Source organism: Cloeon dipterum, chromosome 1, assembly GCF_949628265.1.
Source record: "Cloeon dipterum chromosome 1, ieCloDipt1.1, whole genome shotgun sequence".
Lineage (NCBI taxonomy): Eukaryota > Metazoa > Arthropoda > Insecta > Ephemeroptera > Baetidae > Cloeon > Cloeon dipterum.
This window is the reverse complement of record NC_088786.1, coordinates 9,858,546-9,876,843: the sequence shown is the minus strand read 5'-3', so window position 1 is coordinate 9,876,843 and position 18,298 is coordinate 9,858,546. Positions and strand designations below refer to the sequence as shown.

The following is an 18,298-nucleotide window of genomic DNA, read 5'->3' as shown; positions in this document are numbered from 1 at the left end:
TTTAAAATTGTTTTTTCGAGAAAAAAACTATTCTTATATTTTAACGACTTGGTGAAAATGATCAGATTCGGAAGTAAAATTGGGTCGGTGTTGTCTGTTCTTTGGGAACTTAAGTATATCCGTAAAACGAAAATGCCAAAATAGCAGAAAGACTGACCTATCCCAATAATTATTTTAAATTTGATAAAAAAATTATTTCACAAGATATTCTTTTATTAAAAAAAACACAATTTATCTTTGGCCGAACACCTACTACCATTCCAATTTTTATTTTAAAATTTATTTTATTTTAGTATTCCACAAAAACAATTTTTGAGGTCATTAACTTACTCATCGATTTAGAATTATTGTAATATCTGTCTATGATAAAAACAAATTGCCTCAAACGATTTATTTCTTTATTCCCAAATTTCATTTTTACTGTTGTTGTATTTTTTTATATTTTTTGTATTGGTTGAAGAATTGATTTTAATAGACGGGCACGCGTCTCTCTCAATTAGCATTTTGGTGCGGTGAACCCAAAATATGAAAAGAGCGAGTTCGATGGAAAAATAGCACAGCAAGTGGGGTGGTGGTAAGGCAGAAGCGGCTCTAGTTGGTGTGTAGTAATGCCCGCGCGATATACGTACACTTATAATAAGCAGTCGGTGCCGCCTGTAAAGTAGGCAATGTGCTCTCCCCGTCCACCGCGCCGCACTCCGCCCGACTGGAATGCAGTGGCAGCAGTCAAAGATGGCGGCTGACTCGGGTATGGAGACGTGTCCGTCCCCAGAAATGCCCGATTCCAGAAAGAGGCCGCTGGACAGTGAAACGGAAAATGGCACCACGAAGAGGTCACACTACGGAGGAGGTAAATATCGGGCCGAACGGCCGAAATCGGCGCCTCGGGCGCCGATCCGACGCTCACATACGTATTGGTGCCACGACTCGGTGTCGCGGCTCGCCTCTCTCGGGCCCTTGGGCGGCCCTCGGGGGCCTGGCTCGCGCGATGGTCGCCGCCGGGCCGCCGGCCGTGGTCCACCCGACGCCGCGGCCGCCGCCGGGGCCGCCGCGGGCGTCGACTTTCGGGCGCCGACGGTTGCGAAATAGTTTGGCGAGAGGTAGGTCCAACTCGTCAGCTGATCAGTGTGTTTAAGTAAACCACCGACTCGGTGCCTAATTGCGGACCGTTTATTTGCTCAATTGGCGTTGGCGCGGGCCCCGCTGCGGGCCGGCCCGGCGCCGACGGGGCGCCGATGACCGCTGCCGGCCGCCGGGGGCGCGTCATGCGGTTTTTTTGGAGATTTCGGGGCCGCAAGTTGGCGGATAAAATGATCAATGACATGCAGGCCAGTGCGGCAAAAAGAAGAAGAAGGATAGGGGAGGCGGAGGGGTGGCCCGCCTAGTGGATGCATGCAGCCCGAGAGTACATTGCGACACTTCTTTTTGTCCCTTGCTTTCTCGCCCGGCTTTAATGACCTTATTAATCGTAATCGCGGCCCGAGCTGCTTAACCGCCCGAATTACCCGCTGGCCCCAAAGGCGGATTGCCTTTTAATCCGCTGTTTGCAAAACAGCCCCGTAAAATTTGACGCAGGAATTGGGAATGAGTAGCGGATCGAGGTTTATGACACCGGCCCTCGCTTGGGACGTAGGCCGTTGTTTACTGTAAAATTAATCTAAGGGACTTCCTCTGGAGTGTATTAAATTGAATTTTCATCACCGTTCTCAGAGAAAAACATGAATTTACACTTTTGACACTGTTTTTGATGAGTCATCGAGATATTTTGTTAAAAACAATATTTCTAAAATTACGACTTACTGTTCGAGGCAATACCAAAAGTAAAACTGCCTATATTTCTTAAGAATAAATATCTAATATTTTTGTATAATTTATATTTCATGCTTGGGAAAAAATTATTGTTTTTGCCGGTTTTCTTATTATATCAAAACATTTATTTATTTAAAATGGTTTTAATTTGTCACCTAGCTGCGCTCAGCTGTTACCTGTTACTCAGCTTTGGTTTGATTTTACACAATTCCATTGTTACTTGAAGGAAAGAGAAGATTTTAAGTTCAAATATAAGCTAAAACATCTAACGTTCAAGATTTAAGGATTTTTTAGCGTTTATAAGAATAAAATAACATTTTTGGTTTGATAGTAGGAATTAAATTGAGTTTTACCATGAGTTGTAGTGAGAGTTAGCATTTCAGTTACAATCAATTTCAAACATTGTGCCAAGGTCCGATTGAGTAAAGTCCACAAACAGGCGTCACTCTTTGTTTATTTTGTTTCAGTATATATTTAGGCAAACGTTTAATACCGCTCCACACATTATATCGTGAAATGAATTTAAGAGCGAGCTTGAAACCAAAACGTATAAAAATTTGCATGGCACAGTCGAAGATAAAAATGGGTCGCCGTGCCTGCTGTCGTGTGCTCCACACTTTGCGTCTATCTCTATGCATGCTCAGGCTCTCTCGGTGCTCTGCCGCTCTGCTGTAGGGGTAATCGATGATGAGCCGGTTAGTTACCATTGTGTATTTATCTGGTAGTAATTTTGTGTTTTATTTTATAGGTCAATGAATGGGGGAAACCGCGCTCAGCGCGTGAAGGTTAAATGCCCTGTTTGGTCCGCCGGCCGCGGTGGCTAGGGTGATGACGATGATAAATTACTAATACCGGCCGCTCGGGGTTGCAAATGATGTCCTTTTGTGTCCGATTTAGCAGATGCACTTTTGGTCAGATCGATGAATCCAAGTGTGAAGTCTTTCGGTGTTTTTTCGGCCCCGGAAAGGAGTGACACCTTAAAAGGGTTGGGTGTACGCACAACTATTATTTATTGGCCGCAAATCCAATATGGACTCGCTGCTGTTGTTCTATTTCGGTGCATGCTTGGTCTCTTGAAACGTGGGAAGTTATTGTTTTTGAAGTAATGTGAGCGGAGAATTTTATGCTTGAGGATAAGGCTGTCAGGGCCAACAATGAGCACACTCAGAAGCGCTTCTATTTTAGTCCATTTCATAGTTTATTGATGGAAAATGCACACGCCTCTTTCTTACATTCACCTACAACATTGTTCTTCAGGATATAAATTTTCTCCGACTTGTAAATCATTATATATTTTATTAAAACAAAATTGCATATCAGCAAAATATTCAATAAATCGCACGGTCAGCTGTTGATTTCAAAATTTAAAAAAATGACTTCCAGGTTCAATGGTTGACACACGAATCGTTTTTGCCTTTAGTATCATGTTGCAACCTTTATCATTTAACAATTTATTTTTATTCATCCAAACTCTCGAAACCACATCCTTGTTTGTCTCTTTTTCCAATACACATAAACCAATAGTCTATTGTGCAACCAATATTTTTATGAGAGAAAATCGTGTAGAGAGAAAAATCTGGTTAGTGTTGTGTTAGAATCGCCCTTTTTCGCAATTAGCTTTTTGTTGTGTTTTTATCCTCCGTTGGGGCAGTGGAATTTTCTAACACGCCCGCCTCTCGTGTTTGCGAAGCGTGGAGTGCTCCAAGTGAACGAAAGAAGCACGGAACATTCTTTTGGTGAAATTCCACCCCAGCTGTAGTGTAGGACAGCCAACGGAGCGAGGTGTCACAAGCGAATTGCCATTGTCGCCACTATATATTATTTCAGCAGCTCCGCTTCCACATTTCACTATTAACAATAATTGACCTCTCTCTCTTTCTCTTTCTCTCTCTCTCTCTCTCTCTCTCTCTCTCTCTCTCTCTCTCTCTCTCTCTCTCTCTCTCTCTCTCTCTCTCTCTCTCTGCCTGCCTCGCCTCTAAAGGGATTTATTTCCACACGTCTTCAACACAATGAATTGCAGTTTCCACCGAAAATAGTCTATTGTTGTGTAGGCCTGCTTCGCATGTATTTATGTATAGTCGCCGCAAAGAAAGGAAATCAATAGCTGGCTCGCGGGGTTGCTTATCATTTATTAAATAAAGCAGCCAGTCATAATGCCACGCGGTCCGATGGACGAGCCGCGCACACACAAATTTTTGGGCCAGATTCGCGCGCGCAGAGATGTTGCTGCTTTGCGGCGGGGCGGGTGGTTGGTTGGTTGGTTGGCGAGGCGCGGTGCCAGGCAGATTGATATCAAAACCCCCCGTCCGCCGCGCTTTTCGGCAAAATACACTCACTTGCTCGTAAATTTTGACTGCACAAAAACTAACTACGTGTGTATGTATGACTAAACACGCATAAATTCGGTTCCTCTTTCTATCTTTTCCTTTCCGCGGGGGGAGCCCGCGCCCGGAACGTGCTATGCAGCTCCATTTTTTATTGCAAGCTCGGCACGCGCGTGCTAGCTCTGATTTAATTTGGAGCGAAACCTTTCTTCAAGGAAGTGCACCGCTTTTTCCGTTGCATATTTTCAGTTTATTTATTTTATTATTCTGAAGGCCGCTTCACCTAGATTTATCGGTACCGCGCGTTTGCTCCTCGTTGCTATTGATTTTATCAAATTTTCGCGTGAGGCTTCAGTCCGAGAGGAGGCACACCGACGATGTGATTGAGCCGTTTGATTGATCGTTTCCAAATGAAATATTGCCGGCTATTACTGCCTACCTATCAATTTCTTTGAACGTTACCCGCAGATCACGTCCAAAGTCAAACATTTGATGAGAATTTTCTCAGTTTATTTACCTGTACTGACGCTTGGAATTTTTAACCTTTAAGTCATGCAATGCATGTCTCTGAATTTAAATTGTGAGTCTGAATAAATTCATTGAAATGAATCACCTGTCAATATCTTTAACACATGTTCAAAATGAATTTAATTTTACTTTTTCCCTCTCAATTCCAACTTTAGGATTCAGTCTATAATTAATTAGTGTGATGAGCGCGCTCAACAAACTTTTTGACGCGCTTTAAATAATTACTTTCCAGCTTGTAAAGATGAATTCTTGACTTTGTTTTACATTTTCGGGTACAAGCTATAAGCCCTTTTGTTATTTCGTGCAGAGTCGTGTACCCATAAGGAGATCCTATTTGCATGGCATCAGAAACTTTTTGAGCCAACAAGCCTTCACTTCGCCTGTTTGAATATAATTCCCAAAAAATCCCAACAGCATAAGGATTACGGTTTCGCAAGTATCAAGATGTATTATTTGCATAAAGTGTCATTCATACTTGCAAATTCGGCGCAACAGTCGTAAATAATCTCGTTAACCTACAGACGAAACACATCAATGGAAAGTCAAACTTGGCTCAAAACAAACTCGGCAAGGAACTTTTCTGTCGCGGGATGTGGCACACAGAAAAGTTTTGCCGTCTGACAATGAGCCGAAAACCGTGTTTGCGCTTACTCATTTTCCAGTCTTGCGGCGCGGATCGTAAATTACAGCGGGCATTAGCATATCAAACAAGCTTAATTAAGCGGAAAAATTTCAATCAGGACTGACTGGAACGCTCTTGATTATAAATTACACGCTTTTGCATGCACATGCAAGCAAGTGAATTTCCTCCCGGTAGAGCGCCGCGTTGGACGAGGAGACGTGCGCGCGTTTCTCTTCTCTGATAAGGCTGTTTTTTTTTTCTTTTGCACTCGTGTCATAAATAGCGAGCGTGTATAAATTGATTGAGAAATCAACGCACAAGGCGACAACGCTGCATTAATCGAATATAGTAGTTGACATTGAAACACAAGAGTTGCAAGTTCTCCGCATTAATTAATTACTCTCGGAGGAAGCAGGGCGAACGCAGCTTCGAGCTTTATTCCTATAAATGGAGTAATTACCGCAAAAACGGTCGAGCGAGCATTAATTTGCCGCCCGTCTCGCGGAGTTTCTTGCGGCTTGCGTGCCCTGTGTATCTACGGCTGCAGCAGCGCGTCCAAAACAAGCGCGACGGCACATGCGTCGTTTATTGCGCGTGTGTCGATGCCGCAAAAACTTTCTGCAATAGACAATTGGCCGCGAGCATGAATTTTTTATCGCCGATTTTGCAGAAGCTGTAGCCGAGAGTGAGGGTCTTGTGTGCATGTGTGTTTTGACTGATGATATTGATTTGCGGAGAAGAAAAGCACTTTGCCTGCCTCTTGACTTGACTTCTCGTCTCGCGGCGCGCACAGAAAGAAGTTTGAAAGGAAAGCAGGCTGGCGCGTCTAGTGCACAGCCAGTGATAATTAGGATAATCCAATAAGGCTGAAAAGCGTGTGTGCACCAAAACCGCACCTGCCCGCCCGGCCTGTACTGGAAGCAAGCTAACTCGTTCTCGAATAGGCACGACTACCCTTTTGCTTTTGCCGCAGAACACTTTTTACGATTAAATTATCGGGCCTGCGTTTGTGTGTTTGTGCTTATGCGGAGTTATTTCGCTCGGCTATAGGGGGGTGGAGAACATAAACGGCGTTGCTTGTCATCAAATTTAACTTTGGGGGAGAGCATCCAACCGACTTGCGTTTCTTTCTGTTCTTCTTTCTCGTAGGCAAAACAAAGCGATGTGAACGAAATAAACGAACGCTTTTTGCCTCGGTTATATTTAACGCTTCATTTCTGGACGCGGGATTTTCCTCGTCACGGGAGAAATCTTGAACTGATTTTTTTAACAAGGAGGCATCTCGTCAGCGTAAATTTTGTTAGAGGTTCGGGAAACGTATCCAAGCAAATGAAATCTTGCTTATTGGAAACCATTTTCAAGATGATGTTTTTTAAATTATGGTTATCCATTCTAGCAAAGCCCGCCGTTTTCTAGATTTACAGTCTCCCGTTATAACTTTCATGATGAATTTTTCCTACACATTTTGGGCCAGTGCCAATGCTATATAATTACGCATTCCTCGTCTTATTCTTATTAACCGAAGTCTTGTTGTATTTTAATTCGGCATTTGATCATCATATTTTCCGCGTCTCTGAATAGAAATAGCTGCATTGTCCGCAACAAAGCGGGCGGATTTGGCGCAAACAAGCAGAGCAAGAAAGTAAAAACTCGCGGAGAGAAAAATCGTGGAGCAAGAAAAACAAACCTAATGTGCGGAGGAGCTTCTGTTTCCGCAAAAAAACTGTCGGCCGATTAAGAGATTTATCAGGAAATCCCACGGCAGACACTCGACGGCATCCCTAGCGAAACTCTGCAAAATCCCATAAAATTTTATTTTCCATGTCTCTCCTCGTGGTAGCAACAAAAAGTCAGTTTACTTTTATGCTTTTCGCGAATATCCGAGTCGGAGCTGTAGCGAGGAAGGGCCTTTATTATCATTCATATATACAGCAACACATTCGGGACAAATTTTCCAAATCCCGCACCCGCGCGGGCCACGCGACGACCGGCGGCATTTTGCATCCGACCAGAGCGGAAAAATGCGTTTGCACGCGTTCTCGGGCAGCGATTCCATTAGGCGCACAGCCCTGACATCCGCAGGCGGACTGCATTGCCGCGACCTGCCTGCACACGCGACCGCTGCCAAGAAGTCCCGCAGCTGCCAAAAGAGCCGGTCGGTCGATCGGGGTCAAAGGTCGCGCGCGCCTCAGCTCGAAATCGCGCGCCAATTAACCGAACGCGTTACTCACAAGTTATTATGGTAGGCGTTGTTTATCTCGCCAAGCGCCCCGAGCTGATAAAAGTGCAGTCGCGGCGGGTGAAGGTCGCCCAGCCGGCCGGCCGGCAATCCGAGTTCAAATATTTAGAGATGCGTTACCGTTACATATGGAAATGGGGAAGAGCTAGCTGCCGAGATCGAGCTGATGCTGGTGACGCGCGCGTGAACTCGCTTACTCAGTTAGCACTTAAGGGACGGACACAATGGCCGGCCTTTGTTCCGCGTGTACAGTAAACAATGATCGTTTTATTTTCTGTAACGCGTTGCCTAACATCCCAAGTTTCTTCACTCCGATTGGGTGCGTGCGTTGACCGATTTTTTTATTGACAATATGTCTGATTAAATGTAAAAAATACTGTGTTATTGATTTTTTCTAGACGAGATGTGAAGTTTTCTCTGCTCTTCGTTAGCGATGCCAAAAAACTCAATCCAACTTGGGAAAAAGTTGGCTTAGGCTGCCTAACAATGTTGAGAACTTCTGACGATACGCTCACTCACAAGAAACATAGTGACGCACAAGAATGGGGGAAACTCAAATTACAACGCTAAAAACTCTCGTCTTGTATTTGCCAATTTTCTACTGAGCCTTGCCACTTTGTATACGAATGCCAAGATATTTATGTCTTTGAGAAAGTCCTGCAACTAATCTTGCACAACTTCAAATTTGTGCCTCTCGATGGTCTGTTTAATTCCACTCATTGAATTACCCATGTAATTTTTATATCAACTTGTCTGTACTCTAAAATTTTAAAGCTGCCAAGAAAGAAAATCAATTTGATTAAACGGTGCATAAAACGCACTATCAAGCAAACCCCCTACTTCTGCGCATTGCGTGTACCTAAACTACGTTAAATCAAAGCAGCAGCAGTAAAGAAGGACATTAAGTTTTCAAACAGCTCATAAGTTGTCAGGGAAATATACACATTGAAACTACTTCTCCGCCAATTTCCTTGTTCGCTTTTTCTTATATACCGTCAACATGGAATGACGTCGGCCATGAGTGCGTGCTAAATATAAAAATCAACAAGAAATTCCCATCAATCTCACTTAGTTTAATATTCTGGATGGTGCGCAAATACAAGCCTCTCAACAGTCAATTTGGAAGCTCGCACGCAGGACCAGAGCGGTGGCAGGCGGCTTGATGAAATTCACCTGCGGAGGGCTCAATTGAAATGATTCGCCACGCTTTATTACCCGCGCGTGCAATTTGCGCGCGCGTGTGACATTTGAGAGCGAAATAATTTAAAGAGGCAGATAAAACAGGGGGGAGCACTATCCTTGCGAGCGAGCAAGCGAGCGGTGCACCTATACCTGCTTGTTATTTGACATTTGAAATTTTATCGCCGGGCCGCCCAACCGACCGAACAGGCCAGAGCCTCAAAAGGCGTTAAATTAATTTTTCTCAGTCAGCGCGGCGGCCCCCGGCGGCAGAGATCCGCTCCGGCAAGTTTGGCGCTCAATGTCAATGGTGCATTATGCTAAAGCGCCAGCAGTCGATATGAGAAGATGATGACATGCCGGCGGAGGGCCGCGTTGCCTGGCGTCACGAGGGAAACATTTTTACCCGGCCCGTGGCAGTTATTGATGGCCGAAGAAGTATTATTCTCCGCTATTGAATCTTTTTCTTTTCCTCACCCTATTTGGAGGCAGCGGCGCGCGGACGTTGAGTAATAATGATTTTTCTCGCTTGTTTGTTTCAGGTACTGAAGGCACATTCCATTTTAAAGTGCTGGTTCCTAGTATAGCAGCGGGTGCCATCATAGGCAAGGGGGGCGAAACGATAGCTCATCTGCAGAAAGATGCGGGAGCCAGAGTCAAAATGTCTAAAGCCAATGACTTTTACCCTGGTAAGTGACCCGATAAAACGCTTAATGACTCTCGTACACGGAATTACACTCACTCTCTTTCTCTCTCTCTCTCATTGGTAAATCAATTGTCGACTCACCCGATCGTGAACCCCTTTTGCTTGCAGGAACGTCTGAACGTGTGTGCCTAATTTCTGGTAGTATTGACGCCATAATGGCTGTGCTTATTTTTATTATGGAGAAAATAAAAGAAAAACCAGACCCAAATGCGAAGCCAGCAATTGATTTTGACAATAAAACGGCAGCGGAAAGGGAGAAGCAGGTCAAGATCTTGGTGCCCAACAGCACTGCAGGAATGGTGATCGGCAAGGGCGGCAACTTTATCAAGCAAATCAAAGAGGAGAGTGGATCTTACGTGCAGATCTCGCAGAAGGCAAAGGACCAGTCCCTGCAGGAGCGTTGCATTACTGTGATAGGTATACAGACACACACTCACTCACACATTTACCAAACACCTCGGTTCATTTGCATAAACACTTCTGTGCTGTTGGAAAACGACAGAGTGAATTACTGTCGCGACGTGTGCGATTCCCCATTCTGACAAGTTGCACAAACCGAGAGTGAAATAATTAAATCGGGCTTTTGATTTCTAATGCCATTCCGTTCAAGGGAAAGCGAGTGCGACTTATGACTTCAATTGAATTTTCATTTTGCAGGAGATATAGAGAGCAACAAGGTAGCTTGTTCTTTAATTCTGCAAAAAGTTGTGGAGGACCCGCAGAGTGGGAGCTGTCTCAACGTGAGCTACGCCGATGTCACTGGGCCAGTAGCAAACTTCAACCCGACTGGTTCTCCGTACGCCAACGTTGCGACCTCTGGTCAACCAACTATGCACAACAGTGCCACTTTCAGCTCAACCTGTAGTCTCAATTCTGCTATAACCTCAGGTTTGTGCCAATAGCCATTTATGGTTTATATACATTCTCCTACATAGTAGGAAAGATTTTTATAATATAAAAATGATGTGCCAAATAAATGGCGTTAAAGTTATTCTTTTTCTATTGAAAATGCAATAATATACTGGGTGTGTACATACACAAGAATCTTTGACATAACTTTTTCGGTTCTTGTTTGGTGGCTTGCTTTAGATAAAAATAATTGTTGCAAAAAACCCGCAAGTTAAAAATGGACGGAAAATTTGATTTTTATACCAATTTCTTGAAGGAAATTTTGGCAATAATATTTTTAAAAAGTTATGGTATATATTTTCGTAAAACCTTGACTTGAGTTAAGGGTAGACAAAAGATTATTAGGTAATTGATTGGATAAAAAAGCAGTAAAGTTTTAATTTTGAATTCTTTAAAGCAGTCAAATATTCTTTGAATAATAGTAAATTTTAAACTTTTTCTACGAAACAATAATAAATTATCATGCATTTCTAACGAAGAATATGGGCAAAAATTTACTGGTGAGAAACGGTCAAAACCATAGGTGATGAAAACGGGTGGTAAGAAAACGCAACTGTGACAAAAAACTTAGAAATCTATTTAATTTTTAATTGGAGTATTTTCAAAATCAAATATGTTGCAATAGAATTGTATCAAGCTAAAAACTTAAAAATTTTCATTCCACTTTTCCATTTCAAAATTTTGTTCCATGCTTTACATTTTATGATCCCACTTTTAAATTGTAGGATATGATGCCATTATTCAAAACCTGATCTTAGTGTGTTTGAATATGAATTTCCATAAATCGATCTCAAACATTTCCACTTGTAATTTGAAATTCCTCCACACATTATCTTCCCGGTTGAGGTCTAACACCTCACGCTATTGCTTCCATGAATATGACACGTTCCCCGTAGCGTTTTGAATTTTGATGCTAACTATTTCTCACGTTTCAGTCAATGCAATGAGTGGCATAGTCAGTCACACTGGATCGAATCCGCTCAACGGAGGCCCCAGTCTCAACCTCAGCCTTAACCTGAACGCGCCCGCCGCGGCCAGCAACCCCTCCCTCACTGCCCAGCTGCTGGAACACATCAAGGTTACCCTGCGCACCAGCGGCTACTCGGACCAGGCCACGATGGAAATCACCTCGGCCATGAGCACACTGGCCACGTACGGCATCCTGGGCATGGGACTGGGACTGGCTGGCCCCTCGGGGCTGGCGGCCGCCGCGCCCCAGGCCACCGCCTTCCTTCCGCCAGGCGTGACCCCCATGGAGGCAGCTCCGTCGCAGCAGGCCAATGGCGTCGGCAACAACGGCGTCTTTGGACCCATCGGCACGATTGGCGCCGGGCTCGGCAAGATGTCGCCAACGCAGCAGCGCGCAGACAACTTTGGCCAGCTGGCAGCAGCGGCCGCGGCCGCCGAAGGCCAGACGTTCGACCCCTTCCGCCACCAGCCGAGCCCGACAAGCATGGGCTCGCCCATCAACGCCACTCTATCGCTCAATAATAATTCATTTGGCCTGGGCACTCAGCAGGCGATCAACGCCATGTGCAAGAGTCCCACGCCAGGTGAGCTCAAGGATATGAAAAAGGTAGACTTGGAAGTAGGTGAGAATATTGTAGGTGCTATTTTGGGGCCCGGAGGCAGGTCTCTAGTGGAGATTCAACATCTTAGTGGTGCTAACATTCAAATTTCCAAGAAGGGCACCTTCGCGCCAGGCACGAGAAACCGCATAGTGTCGATATCGGGCATCCCAAACGCAATCGCCACGGCTCAGTATCTTATAGAGCAACGAATCAATGAGGAAGAAACCAAGCGAGCCCGCAACAATGTACTCGGCGTGCTACAATAATGACAGACAGGCTCGCTCGCTCGCGCACTCGCCTGGAGCCGATCCGCTCCCTCGTTTGCTGTCACCGTGATAGAATGAATCAGTTTTTTTTGTTAAATACTACTTTGTTGTCATACACACACACACACACACCACACACACTTTTAAGTCGTGTGACATTGCGCCTACACACTTTGATTCTGATCCCCGACTCTCAAGGAAAAGATGCTCTTGTGTAGATTCTTTATTACCTTTAATAAGTTCTTTTGTTACGCATGTATATTATAAACCAGTTATATATAAATATTATCTCTTGCGATTGCAAAATTTTAGGTACTTGGGACACGCTAATTAATCAAAAAATTCATAATAACTTTGCATGGATATTTATACATTACATACGAGACGTAGACAAACAAACACGCATTAACAAGCAACCATTATCAATCAATTGAATACACGCGCATCTGTATATAAAGAAAACACAGGCCATATTCCCCCCGAAGTCGCATTTTCGAAAGCCTGCTTCACTCGTGAGCGATTCATTTTCCAATGATATGTGATCACATCTGAGTAACAGAAGACAAGAACCCTCCCCATGATCAGGCAAGGACTGGAAATAATAATCTTTTGTTTGGCTGTGCGGCCACCTGTATTGGTATTCCATTTTTATTTCGCTTTACCGATTTTAATCATGCCTCTTTTTGAGCTCATTTTGTATAAACATTTTTCGGAAACAATATAATCAATGACCAAAGGCTAAAGACAAAAAATCCATCGTTTGTTTTCTTTAATATATTTGAAAAACATCAACACGGAAATTTCGCCTCCAGTCCTTGACTTTGGATTATATAGAAACTCTGGAGAGTGAATTGTTTTTATTGTCCAGCCAATAATTAGTAGGTTTTAATGTGTAACAAAACGGGGCAAAGGACTTCTCGATAAACAATCTTGTAACGACTGATTAATATGGTGGTTAGGTTTAAGACGGACACACATGATACCTGCTGGAGTTGTCAGGGCCCTCCCGGACTTCTGTTCCTTTTCATCTCCCCTGAAATAGCGTTCAGGACCGCCCGGCCTAAATCTCAGCAGGAAATTAGCAGACTGGTTTTATACCTGTAATTAGGGTAACAGGTTTTTGCCTTAAAATTGTCATTCCATTTTGCGAGTTTCTAATTTTCCAGTGAAGTAATCATCTCGTAGGCATTGGATCTGATTGGCGCGAATCAGCATCATTTGCGGTGCTCAGAACTTTACTTGGTATAAACAAAAAATAATGTGAGCAGATGAACAGAAAAGCACAATTGATTAAGGATCGTGAAAAACAGATGACGTGTCGTATATTTTTTGAAAAAGCAAAGAAAAGAAAATCACTAGTGTTTGTTGAGTTGAAATCCTCATGGTTTTGACTTTTTCTCCGTTGATTTTAGCACTGTGATAAGTGATTATTGAGATATTTAGCTGAACACACAAGTGTGATTTTTTTTGCGTTTGATAATTTTTTTTAAAGTAAAAAGCTGAAGCACAATTAACTGCTTGTTGACAGACGACCTTTTTGAATGGAATAGTATCCTTTGTTGGCGTTGTTGATATATCGTTTGCCACTGATTCGGGGGAAGCTGAAGTTGGACCTGTATGATGCTCTACGGAAAATTTTCCATCTTCAAACTTTGATAACGATTGAAAACAACAGACGTACTTTAATAAACCAGCTAATAATTATGCGTGGGGGAATGGTGGTTTCATAACAAAAATCATAATTGTAAAAAAGAGAAACTAGTCTTTCAACAAAACAGCATGCACCGTGTGTGATAAGTAAGGCAAATCGAGAACATTCATTAATTCATGAAAGAAACGTTTATAACTATTAGGACTAGAACGCGATGAGGAGGAAACGTAACCCAGTGAACAAGAGCGTTTGTTATGTTTATATGAAAACGGATCATTCTCATTTGGGGGTTGGATATTGCTTACCATAATATGAAAATGGGGTTCACCAGAGACAAACTATACTCACACCTTCTCTCTCTCTGGTGGTAATTGTAATTACGAGCTTGAATTTTTAAACATTTTCTTTTGAGAGGTGACGGTCCTTTTTCTGAGTACTACAAACGATTTAGCTATCTTGTTGCAATTTGCATAGCTGTTTCATTACCGCAGTCTACTTCGCTTTCAATTGTACTACATTTGCATCAAGTTTAAATTTCAATTATTGGAAAATTACACATAAACTATTATCTTACCAAACGCATATGATTATTACGTAATGATTGGAACATTTAACATTAATAGCTCTCGATTTGAGAATAAGTAACGTAGTGAAACTGTTTCGAAACTCCACTAATTGCATTGTAATAACGTCCATTCATAGTAGAGTCGTAGGCAAAGAGTTTTTCATATATATCATAGATACTTCTAAATATATTTACAACTGTTACGCTCTATGATTAGTTACATATATATTATTTTTGTTTATTTTCCATCAGTGACATGTGATATATTCATTCATCTTTAATGCTCGAGAGTTAAGTTTTGTCCTGTGTATTCATAATTATTTTTCCCAGTTTTTCCCCTGTTTCGTTGATTTCGATCACGCATTGCGCTCCTTTCGACAGTGTGAACTAAAAACAAATGTTACCATTGACGCTGCTGACCATTGCAATATGGGCATATCCATCGTAAGAAATCAAGCAATGTAGACGAAAACGAATGATTTGAGGTTGATGTTCGGGCATTGTTTCGTTTCATGTAGGCTTGAGAGTAGTTTGATTGAGATTCAAATGAATTGAATGCAAAAATTATGAAATATTCCTTCCCTTTTGTCCGGCGCCCGCCGAGGGAGCTGGACTCGCGCGTAGCTTGCTAATTGATCCAAGTCTTCAACTTCGATTTTATAGGCAGTTTAATTAATGCGTACCTAGTAACGAGACTTAGACGATTAAGCAGTCTGTTTTGGGTTGTAAATTTATTAGTTTTTTCCTTTTCGGTGTACTCCTGATGATGATGATAATAATATCAATTAGTCAAGCCAGCCTTGTTTCTGCTTTGCCCCTTCCTGGAAATCGGAACAAACTGTTTGACGCGGTTTTAAAATTTTTCACTATATATACCTATGCCGCATTCATTTTGCAATAGGATATTACTACTTTACTGTTACTGCGTATTAGTGGTTTGACTAAAACTCTTTATTTTTGCATAGATTTATTGTTTGTTGACTTCGTCGTAAGATTTTGTACAGACGACTATAGCGTTGAGAGAAAATAACTGTTAGAACGATAATTCACGGAGAAAACACCCACACACTCGCCACTTGTACTGCCTGTTCCGCCATTTAGAACAAGAAATTTTGTAACATGTTCCCAAACACATCATCACTGCGTAATTTTACATTATTACCTCTCTCTTCTCTCAAAATCTGTTGATCCTGTAGCTGGTTCCTACCAATGCGAGAGATATCGTGAACTCACAAACACACACACACACTGTTTTTTAATAGTTGACACAGGACTAATGATTTGTGTGCATACTCTGAGGTATATAGTTTAATTGTTACTTAACAAACTGTTAGCTGCCACTCTAAAGCATGCAAAAGTAGAATCGAAAATTAAAAATTGTCACTGTTAAAATTAAATTAGCGGGGAGCGTTTTAAGGTTGAATCCCCAGGACAACATGTAATTAGGTACGTTAATTTGCAGAACGGAAAAAATATAATGCTCCTTGAAGAGGCCTGTAAAAGAAGCACACTTCTTGATTTTTATATCCTGCTCTGTGTTGCTTTCTGCCCTTTTGAAGTCGAGAATTGGTGTCATTTTCCCCTTATTTACTTCTGTCGTCCGCTCAGACGACGATTCGCAGAAAAATTAATTGTATAGTAAACAAATGCACATAATTTCTCTTCTCAAATAATAAATTTAGGCCTAAAGCATAAATAAAAGAGAATGAAAATGAGAACAGCATCTTCTTATGTAATTATAATAAAAATGCACCTTTAAAGAAAAAGACTGGAGTCATTAAAATCGTGATTGCATAACAACAATGTGTATAACATAATTACATTGCATAGTAATCAAATGATGTGTATGGTATGATTCAGCCCTCTTCGATTTGTGTAACTCTCAATTTGTACTGTGTAATTGTTCTCTCTCTATCTCTATCTCTCCCTCTTGAAACGAGAATATCAGCCACTCATTTATTAATTAACCAGTCGTGCATAATTAATTGCATAATTGTAGTCGTAGCAGTGACCGCCTGAATTGTATTGAATACATAATTATTATAAAATGATTCAGCCAAATTGCGGTAGAGCAAAGATGCCTAATTTTCGGTCCCGCGCACTCGCGGCTGCTTTTTTCGCCGCCGCCTCGGTCGCGGGCAAGAAATTTGATGAGATAACAAGTACTGTGAATAAATTTAAATTTACTACACAAAATTATTATTAAAAGAAATGCAACACACATCACATTGTAAGATTTTTGAGTGGTAGTTGATTATCAGTTTTCACTTTGTTGACAACATTTATAACTGCATGAGTCGCCGTTTTTGGATTGTACTGTAATAATTTTCATTATTTAGTTGTTACTATTATATTATAACAGCTCTGTTTATGTAATGCATAAAACACACACAGAACACAATATATGATTCATGATGATGATGATGATGATGATTAAGATCGAGAAGTGCTACTGTTGAAATTGATGCGTCTTGACAAGAGAAAACTTGTTACTTTATTAGGTAAATTTTACGTGTATGTACGATGACATAAATCTCACTTAATAAACATGGAAATGCATAAAATTATGCTTTCATTCATTTTTTCCCAGGTCACTTTCAATATAAGTTCGCAGTTTTGTTTTTCAAGCTCAATAAATAATTGAAATGCTGTCATTATTAATAGAAAACTTTAGGTTGGTTCATATAGAAGAGCTGCAAACATATTTTTTATGAAACCTAATTTTTTCCATCCACTATGCTACCTATTTTTGTAGCTGACAATTAACAAAATTAAAATGCTCTACGTTAACTTGGATGCCGGGATTAAAGTGACTAGTTAAAACAACCGCATTTATACCAGGCATCGGACGGACCGATCTAAAGTGTCTTTAAAGCTGATGACTTACAATGGAAAATGTTCAGTCCATGTTCATATATCTATAGGAACTATAATTTGGTCAGCTTTGGAGTTAAAGCGAACAACATTATTTATAAAATTATCTGAATCATCGATTGACATTTTTTGTTTCCAAAGTGCGTTGACGCGTCGACTTAAAACTAATTACCTGCTGAGAACGACCTCCAATTTTTTTTTATCTTAAAACCCGAATAAAGGTCTTGAGTTTCTACTATAAAAAGAGAATTATGAAACCTAAAGTATCTTAAACACAGACAAAATATGGCCATTATTGAAAAATAAAAGCGTCAATATCTGAAGAACATTTTTATTTTCTATTGAACTATTTATGACCCTAAATTATCTCTTTTTTCCTCTTGGGTTAAATTGTTGGCATAATAACATTTTAAAAGACGTAGTGAATTTGTAACGTTCCATACAAGATATTATGCGTACCATTGCCAAATGGCATTGCAACATTGAAAAATGCGAAGAAAAGAGAAACAAAATAGTATATTTTTTTTAGAAATATTAGAACTGAACACATGTAAAAAAACATTACACAATGAAAAATGTATAGCATTTTAGTCTGGTTATAGTGTTTTATAATTCATTCCGCTGGTTTTCTTAAATCTCATAGCTCTAATTAAAAACTATAGGTCTCATGATTGTGTGATACTCTGAAAAGTAGTTGATCTATTTTGTATTTCATATCATACTTGAAATTTTAACTCAAAAGAAACTGTTCTTTACGTAAGCTCTATAAATTTCCAAAAATACCAAAATTAGATTCTATCGTGTATTAATATCACAATAAAAATTAATGGTTTCGTTTCAGCCTATGTCAAGACGATGATGGAGTGGCTATTTAGCAGACACAACATCACGGAATACTGAAACTGTAATATATTGTTATATCAAAATGATGCTTTACAAATTATAATATTAATGTTGTATTATATAATATGAGCTGCTGTATACAAATAAAAACTAGTACGCTATAGTACGTTTTTCCTTATTTTCCCAATATTGATCAAATTCCATACGTTATT

At 41.0% G+C, this 18,298-nt stretch overlaps 1 protein-coding gene across 4 annotated transcripts; it reads left to right on the top strand.

The window, feature by feature from the left end:
- The first annotated feature begins 640 nt into the window (after positions 1-640).
- On the top strand, positions 641-18,173 carry pasilla (RNA-binding protein Nova-1-like protein passilla). Of its 4 annotated transcripts, XM_065496683.1 has the most exons (6): positions 641-850; positions 9,244-9,390; positions 9,516-9,824; positions 10,065-10,295; positions 11,252-11,869; positions 18,085-18,173. In XM_065496683.1, exons 1-6 carry the CDS (start codon positions 712-714, stop codon positions 18,141-18,143), a joined length of 1,503 nt encoding a protein of 500 aa, XP_065352755.1. In that variant the 5' UTR covers positions 641-711; the 3' UTR covers positions 18,144-18,173. The 4 variants fall into 4 exon arrangements, with proteins under 4 accessions (XP_065352755.1, XP_065352752.1, XP_065352754.1 ...); XM_065496680.1 differs by lacking the exon at positions 18,085-18,173 and having other exon boundaries at positions 642-850; positions 11,252-16,933; XM_065496682.1 differs by lacking the exons at positions 641-850; positions 18,085-18,173 and adding an exon at positions 7,766-7,841 and having other exon boundaries at positions 11,252-16,933.
- Positions 18,174-18,298: the final 125 nt, after the last annotated feature.

Coding starts and splice junctions, on each gene's coding strand:
- pasilla (XM_065496680.1), top strand. CDS start 712: ATGCAGTGGCAGCAGTCAAAGATGGCGGCTGACTCGGGTATGGAGACG. Junction 9,391..9,515: donor AGCCAATGACTTTTACCCTG/GTAAGTGACCCG, acceptor TTTTGCTTGCAG/GAACGTCTGAACGTGTGTGC. Junction 10,296..11,251: donor CAATTCTGCTATAACCTCAG/GTTTGTGCCAAT, acceptor CTCACGTTTCAG/TCAATGCAATGAGTGGCATA.